Source organism: Eurypyga helias, unplaced genomic scaffold (genome assembly GCF_000690775.1).
Source record: "Eurypyga helias isolate BGI_N326 unplaced genomic scaffold, ASM69077v1 scaffold43070, whole genome shotgun sequence".
Taxonomy (NCBI): domain Eukaryota; kingdom Metazoa; phylum Chordata; class Aves; order Eurypygiformes; family Eurypygidae; genus Eurypyga; species Eurypyga helias.
In genome coordinates this window covers 1,500-9,495 of record NW_010224669.1, presented here as the reverse complement: position 1 = coordinate 9,495, position 7,996 = coordinate 1,500, and the positions used below count along the sequence as shown (strand labels likewise).

At 41.4% G+C, this 7,996-nt stretch overlaps 1 protein-coding gene across 1 annotated transcript; it reads left to right on the top strand.

Moving 5' to 3' along the window:
* Positions 1-9: 9 nt before the first annotated feature.
* DDX52 (DEAD (Asp-Glu-Ala-Asp) box polypeptide 52) lies at positions 10-7,157 on the top strand. The gene is made up of 14 exons (XM_010146572.1): positions 10-214; positions 542-672; positions 862-1,047; positions 1,314-1,457; positions 2,092-2,203; positions 2,732-2,804; positions 2,954-3,157; positions 3,530-3,620; positions 4,083-4,205; positions 4,415-4,565; positions 4,934-5,009; positions 5,755-5,826; positions 6,445-6,537; positions 7,091-7,157. The coding sequence occupies exons 2-14, from the start codon at positions 589-591 to the stop codon at positions 7,155-7,157; spliced, it is 1,476 nt and encodes a 491-aa protein (XP_010144874.1). The 5' UTR covers positions 10-214; positions 542-588.
* The last annotated feature ends 839 nt before the right edge of the window (positions 7,158-7,996 follow it).

Sequence of the window (7,996 nt, the reverse complement as noted above, 5' to 3'; positions counted from 1 at the left end):
GGCGTCTCCCTAGAGAGTCTTGACTTCTTTGGACGCAAGGAGAAAGTCCCTGTGGGGTCTGCCGAGGAAGGCTGGGGGCTCGCAGGGGCTGGAGAGAAGATAAAAGATGGCGAGCAGCAAAAGGTGGATGGAGCAGGGAAAAAGGACAGAGAGGTGGCAGGAAAGAGGAAAAGAACTGCAGAAAGCAGTGAAAGGAAAAGAAAAAAGACCCGAGGTATTTATATACGCGTACGCATATCCTTGGAAGAATACCCTGTTCAAATTCATGCTTCTTGCTTCAGTTTACTTTAAATCTGTGGGTACTGTTGGTCATTTTACCAGAAAAAAAGAGGATTTGGGGTTTTTTGGCTGGCCTGTGTCAGAGCTGATAATATAGTTGGGCCACAGTTTGGTGTTAAGACATGGGGATGTGATTGATGTCCTGGAGTCTTTATTAATTTTAGTGAGAATGAGAGAAAAAAGGCTTCGAGATAACCTTTTTTATCAAATACTTTTTGATTAGATTTTACTAATGGAAATTTAAATCTTTTGAAATTTCCAGAAGCAGTGTCAGTGCCAGAGTTGTCAGAAAGTAATGGAATAAGGTGGATGTCCTCTCTGGAAGCAAAATTTGAAGATGCAAAAACCAAAAAACCTACTGCAGAAAAACTTGAATGCTTGAGAAGAGCGAAGGTGGGACCATGGGATTGTAATGTAGCAACAGGTTTCTGGGGGTGTTTCATGCAAATGTGGAGGATTATTTATGGTAATTTCTCTTGGGAGGAGGGTGATGAAGTACAAGGAAAATAACCAGAAAATTAATCCATATTTGTTTAGTTTTATGCTGTCAAAGAAAGAAAGACTTTGTCTTTTGCCTTTTAGGTAAACCACTTCAGAAATCAACACAAGATTAGTGTTCAAGGAGCAGATCTTCCTGACCCAATCGCCACATTTGATCAACTTCAGAAGGAATACAAAATCCATCCTAAAATCATGGAGAACATTCGAGCTGCTGGCTTCCAGGTCCCAACACCAATCCAGATGCAGGCTATTCCTGTCATGCTTCATGTAAGGTTTCTGGTACTGCGTTATATTACAGGCAATATGGCAACATTTGGCAAGCAGCTTCTCTTTAGGGTCAAGGCAGTGGTCAGTTGCACAGCTTTGGAGATACATCAACTGTATCAGAGTTCAAAACTGAGACATTACAATATTAAGCATTTGGGGTTAGGCTGTAGCATTAATATTTACCTCTGTGAATTTTGGTTTGTGGGGTTTTTTCTCTTTTATTTCTGTCTAGTAAAATACAACACGCTGCTTGTTTTTTCTTACAGGGTCGGGAACTTCTAGCTTCAGCTCCTACTGGGTCTGGAAAAACACTGGCGTTTTGTATTCCCCTCTTAACACATCTGAAACAACCTAAGAACAAAGGATTCAGAGCTCTGATCATATCACCTACCCGAGAACTTGCTAGCCAGGTGTGTGTTGATGGGAAAGGGATTGTTGTCATATTGATGCACTTAAACATTTTCACTCTGATACAGTAAAGCTTAGTAAATATTTCTTTTTCTCTATTACCCTCAGATATCAGAAAAAGCTATTTTAAGCTTTTAAGTCTTTTGTCTTCTGTGAAATAGCTACATATCTAGCATCTCAATCTAATCTAGATGATTAGATCAAAATTCTTTGATCATATTTTAAAACTGCTCAGTGCTCTCAATACTTATCTTCATATTTGAGATTGCTACAAGAGATGTATGTCTCTGTCCCAAATGCAGATTTTCAACAATTAACTTTACATTGAAACTTTGTTACTAAACTGAAACAAAAATTGCATCTTTGGGCAGAGTTCCATTTTTATACACATGGGAGGTGGGGGCTTATGGGAGCACAACATTATTAGAGTCAAAACATGGTAGTCAGACCTGTGAGAGCTTCCAAGTGAATCGTGTGTTGGAAAGCTGCATTTGATTACGCTAGGAAAACTAAACTCTTAACACTGGAGTCAGAGCGATGTTTGAAGCTGTATCTTCAGGATTGTCTGCAGTTTTTCTGGTTAGAAAAGCTCATCAGCTCAGTTTGAAAACTCAGTCACTGTTGCTGCCTTTTCAGACACATAGGGAGCTGGTGAAGTTGGCTGAGGGGACAGGCTTCAGAATACACATGATCCACAAGGCAACTGAAGCAGCAAAGAAGTTTGGGCCCAAGTCTTCTAAGAAATTTGGTAATTGTTTTAACTGCTGAAGTGTTTCCACAAATTTAAAAAACGTTGCTGACCTTTCTCTTCTGGCCTGCGTAGTTTTAAGGAGATTTCATGTCGTAGGTGATATCAACCGATCTGTTGCTGGATACTAAAAAAGTAGTTGGCATGGACTTAAAAGGAAGTGAGCCTGATGGTGTACCCTGTTACATTGTACCTCTGGCAGATGGGGTTGGAGCTAGAGGGTAGATTTATAGTGGACATCAGGAAGAAATTCTTCATGAAGAGGGTGGGGAGGCACTGGAACAGGCTGCCCAGAGATGTTGTGGATGCCCCATCCCTGGGAGTGTCCAAGGCCAGGCTGGGTGTGGCTTTGAGCAACCTGGTCTAGTGGAAGGGGTCCCTGCCCATGGCAGGGGGGGTGGGACTAGATCATCTTTAAGGTCCCTTCCAGCCCAAACCATTCTGTTTCTATGAACTTGGATTTTTCAGGGCTCTGTTAGTCTGGTTTATTTTGGTTTTTTAATGTTTTCATTTTTTTTTCTCCTATAGATATACTAGTTACTACTCCAAACAGACTCATTTATTTGCTGAAACAAGATCCTCCAGCCATAGACTTGACCAGGTACCAGAAGTGTTTATCTGGCTTTGCTACGAGCTTTGCCCCTGAAATCGTGGCAAGCGTGCATTGTCCCTGCAACTGTGATGCTCTCTTGGAACCTTTGCCTTCTCCACGGGTGACTCGTACTGAAAAGAAAACCTCTCTGTTCCTAGCGTGGAGTGGCTGGTGGTGGATGAGTCGGACAAACTGTTTGAGGATGGGAAGTCGGGGTTCCGTGATCAACTGGCCTCCATTTTCCTGGCATGCACGTCCCACGTGGTGAGAAGAGCCTTGTTCAGCGCAACCTTTGCGCATGATGTAGAGGAGTGGTGTAAACTCAACCTTGACAGTGTTGTGCTGGTGTCTGTTGGAGCAAGGTGGGTGTGCAGTTGTACTCTGACTCTACTGTATGGTGGGTTTGGTTTTTTTCCCTTTCCTGGGCAAACTACTCGCTTTCTTTGCATCAGTCTGCTTGGTTGTATGTCTGTTGTTAGTACTGCAGGCTGTTTGTCCCCAGAAAAAATGGTGTAGGCATACAGATCTTTCTCACATGTTGGGGAAAGTGTTGTATTCCTTTACCCATTACTTCATCATCAAATAAACCTTCATCTTAGAAGCCTGTACTGATGAAATAAGTTTGTCGTGCAGTATTTCTCATTCACCAGCTAACACTTTATGGTTTTTTTTAGTGTGTAGAAATACGTAAATAAACTAACGGTAGCACGCTTGCGTTGGATTTCTGGTTTCAGAAACTCTGCAGCAGAGACAGTAGAACAAGAACTGCTGTTTGTTGGATCTGAGACGGGAAAACTAACGGCAATGAGAGAGCTTGTTCAAAAGGTATTTGGGAGATTGAATACATTGTCCTTAACTTCGGGACTGATCTGTGCATTCTGTCAGAGACTCATGGTTTCCTAGGGCAGAGAATTCTGTGATGTGTGTTAAGCCATTGTCCAAATGTGCTGTACCAAAGGAAAAGTATCCTGCCTATGAAAACTGAGGTGGTTCCCCATTCTTGGTTATATATTTGGCTGTTGCTTAGGAGTGGTTTGGAAAAAAAAAACACCTGTTGGTTTCTGTGGGTGAAAATGCAGCCTGATCCTTAAATTAGGAACCATTCCATGAAAGGCAAAGGATCTGAATTGGCTTAGTTCTGACTCCCAAGGATTTGGCTGGTCCAAAAGAAAAAAAAATAATCCTCTGAGATGGAAAAAACAGTAGCAGGTTAAGTCTCTTTAGTAGCTCAGCTCCAATAATGGTGGGAAAAGGACTTGCACCTTAGACACCTTTATTCTTTTGCAGGGTTTTGCTCCTCCAGTCCTTGTTTTTGTACAGTCTATTGAGAGGGCTAAGGAGCTTTTCCATGAACTTATTTATGAAGGCATCAATGTGGATGTCATCCATGCAGACAAAACTCAGCAACAGGTAGGAGGCCATAATTTCTTTTCAAGAAACACTTTACAACACTCTTGCTTTAACCTTTCTTTCACGTAACGAGGTAACTTTTGGCAGTAAATTACTGCAGGTTTTTGTTTAGAGGTTTAGTTTATTAGTTAACATTGTGGAAACTTCCAGGAATCAAGGTCAAATTGCTAATCAGGCTGTTTCCAAGTACCTTTCTTTTCTTTTCCTAGAGAGATAACGTAGTACACAGTTTCAGAGCTGGGAAGATCTGGGTGCTCATCTGCTCAGCCTTACTAGCTCGAGGTATTGACTTCAAAGGAGTGAATATGGTCATTAATTATGATTTGCCAACGAGTGCAGTGGAATACATCCACAGAATAGGTGAGTGGTTGTTCAAACTATGTCCTTTTTCTCATTTCCTGGATATTTAATGTAGGTGCTGTTGTGCATGAGCCAAAATCCAGACAGCAAGCCTCCTCTGTTGCTGCAGCTTCTAGCTTCTACACCGCTGGAGTCAGTTTATATCTGGGCTCAACTTTCAGTAAAACTGCATTACTTTCTGTCAGTCTTCTATAAACCTTCAGTGTTTAGATGCTTCAGGCATACCTGTGCTTTCATTCAATAGGAACAGTCTTGGGGGATCGGCCGCTTGGTAGCATGCTTAGTATACTAACACACATCAGGAGGATGGGGCTGCGAAGAGGAATAGAATATAGGGTGATATTTAAAGTAAAATCTCTGTTTGGCAGGTCGTACCGGAAGAGCAGGGCACCGGGGCAAAGCAGTCACTTTCTTCACAGAAGATGATAAACCTTTATTACGGAGGTAAGTTGGAAACATGGTATAGCAAAAAATGGGGGGGGGTTGTGTTTTTTGAACCATACGGTGTTTTCTGTTACCACACACCTCGTAAGCACAGTGTTGCCACGCTCTGGAAACCACACACTGTAAAAATCTCTTACAAAGAGAGAGAACTATCAACGTGCAGGGTGGAACCACAGTATGGGAAAGACTGAGAACATTTTGATTTTAAGGTCTCTTTTTGAAGACTTTCACTAATGTAGAAAGAGAGAAACTAACATCCTCTCACTTCTTTCAGTTATTCTGCCTTGAACTTCACTAAAGGGCAGGTTCGACAGTCTTTACTAACTTTTCCCTTGTTCCGATTTTCCTAAATCATTTGCTATGTAGAATGATCTCATGCTGTGTTTTAGGTTTTTTTTAAATCCAGTTCTTTAACTTGCTTGTGCCCAAAGTTATTTGGTACAATTCTGTTTTGGCTTACTGCTTTTTTTTCATCTCCTGGAAGACTCTCCTAACCTAGAGTTTGAATTTGTTTAAACTGTCCACATGAAGTCATTTCATTTAAGCCTTTTGTGTCTTTTTGTTTCTTCCTCACCTTACTTCAAACTTGCTTTTGTGTCTTTATTGCTTAAAAAACCCACAAAAATCCAAAACCCAACAACAAAGCAGCTAACTGTGAGGGATTGCTGCTTTCCACAGAAGATGCTTATCTGTTGTCCAGGGGACTCCGTGCTAGAGTTAATCTCTTTCCTCCTCTCCCTTCCAGTATTGCCAGTGTTATTCAGCGAGCTGGCTGCCCTGTGCCAGACTACATAAAACACTTCCCCAAACTGCAAAGGTATGTTCATCTGAATAGTTTAACAGCTTGTTTCCCATTTTAAAAGCCTGCATGAGGTGTGCAGGGTGTCTAAGTGTTACAAAAGATCTAGTTGTTTGCAATATAGTGGCAGTTAAGCCGCAACAGGAATCTTAGACAGGGTGGGGGTGGGAGATTTTTACCCAGACAAAAATGGAAACAAAAAGAATTCTCAATTTACAGTTTTCCTGGTGTTAACTATTTTTTTTGAGTTCCCTGAAATCTGTTTTAAACTTCCTAGGCACATACTCATGAATTGGCCTTTGTTCTTTAGAGGTAGCTATAGAAAAATTGTTGTAGGCGTGTATGCATATAGATAAGTAGTTTTCTACTTAGCACTTCTTTTAATGCTTTTTCATGACTTCTGATTGTTTCGAACCAGAAATCCATATATATGTATATGTCTTAGGTATTAAAGTTTGTTTGAATGTTTTGGAGGGGATGTGGTTGAACTAATCTGGAATAAACAACACTGAAAAGGTATTCAGACCCATAAATCCCTAACAACCAGTCAAGGTTTTCATTATCTGTTTCATTTACTTTGAATATTAATTTTTGCCCTTCAAAGTAATTTAATCCTTCCCTGAATGTTGTTCTCAGCAAACAAAAGAAGAAGTTCATTAAGAAACCATTGACAAGAGAATCCATTTGTACCACCCCTCAGTGCTTCTTAAAAAAAGCCAAAAGAAAAACGTAAGTAGTTTTTTCTCAAGAAGTAAGAGATGCTCTTTATCTGGAAAAGGCCCGGCATGCTTCCTCCAAAATAACCGATCACCTGTTTGGATGGACCACCCAGTCATAATGATTTTAATGATGGTGAAGCTCTAGTGTCAGTATCTGTCTCCTGAAAATGGGATTAATGCCATCAATCTGCCTTACTGATGCTCTGTGTCAGGGGATAGTGAGCAGGGTTCAAACCACTGACCCTAAAGCCAGACTTGAGACGAGCTGTCGTTGGACAGAACGTATCCGCTCCCCTTCTGGTGAAGGGCTGGCTTTGTTTTTAACGCGTGGAGTATTAATACCAGAAGCAGATCTTAAGTTGTAACGAGTAGGGCTTACAGAAGATTGGCATGGAGCAGTTTGGTGTAGTAGCAGTCGTAAAGAACAGTGTTACCCACGCGCCGGAGCGTTGCTACGGAAGGGTTGATGTTCAGCTGCACTAATGCAGTGTAAAACAGCTGCTGTGTCCCTGCTGTGTGCTTCATGTAGTCAGCTGTCTTGGTCTCCAATGTGTTTCTTGTAGGAAAACTACAAAGGAAAATATAAAGGAAAAAAAGAAGGTTAAAGAAGATAAAAGGGGCAGTAAATGACAGACTTTTTGAAAACCTGCATAGTGACAGACTGCTCTCAAGCTGGGGCTGACGCCTGTGTCCACACTGAGGAATGGAAGAGTGAAGATAGTGGCAAAAGGGAAGGGAGCAAGATCTTCTTATGTTTCCTTCTGGCTGAGGATGGATGATTTACGTGCGGGAAAGCCTCTATCAAAATACCAGTAGGGGATTCCTGAGTGCTTCTTAGAGAAGCTGAAGAGTGTGCTCTCGCAGTAAACGCCTGTGTTCCTGAACAGTAGTGAAAAAATAGCATCTGTTTGTGTTACTATTGCAGAGTTTTGTATTACTCCTTGGAAACACTGCCAGTTCTGTGTTCAGATCATCCCTAATGTGTTTGTCAGACTTGCAGAAGATTCAGTGGCAGAAAGCACAGAAAGCTTACTGTTAGACTTGGTAAATGCAGCTGTCAGAGACTTCCCTGGACACTTTAAAAAAAAACAAAACCAAAAACAAACGAAACAAAGCAAGCCTGTGTTGTGTGTGACAGTAAAGCCTTGCTCCTCCTACTTTTTTGCTTCTATAAAATAATTCTGAAATAACTAGCACTTCACATGTCTGTAAAGTCTAATGATTTTGTACTCTTTCACGTTTAAACCTTGAAAAAGAATAAACAAGTCCGTAAATGATTGAAATAGAGAGACCTGCCTGTCTCCACAGCCTTGCTGGAACAAGTCTGCAGGCATTATTCCTTAGCAAAAAACGCCAGGCTCCATGCATTTTCCACCTCATCGGTCACGTGCGTTCTCAGTCCTGGCTGTGTCAGAATTCAGGTAATGCAGGAATGGCTTCTCCTTTGCAACTAATCCTCAAAGCAAGCG

Excerpts from the sequence above, each read along its gene's own strand:
- DDX52 (XM_010146572.1), top strand. The coding sequence starts at position 589 with ATGTCCTCTCTGGAAGCAAAATTTGAAGATGCAAAAACCAAAAAACCT. Across the intron at positions 673-861 it reads AATGCTTGAGAAGAGCGAAG|GTAAACCACTTCAGAAATCA; the intron begins GTGGGACCATGG and ends TTTGCCTTTTAG. Across the intron at positions 4,566-4,933 it reads GGAATACATCCACAGAATAG|GTCGTACCGGAAGAGCAGGG; the intron begins GTGAGTGGTTGT and ends TCTGTTTGGCAG.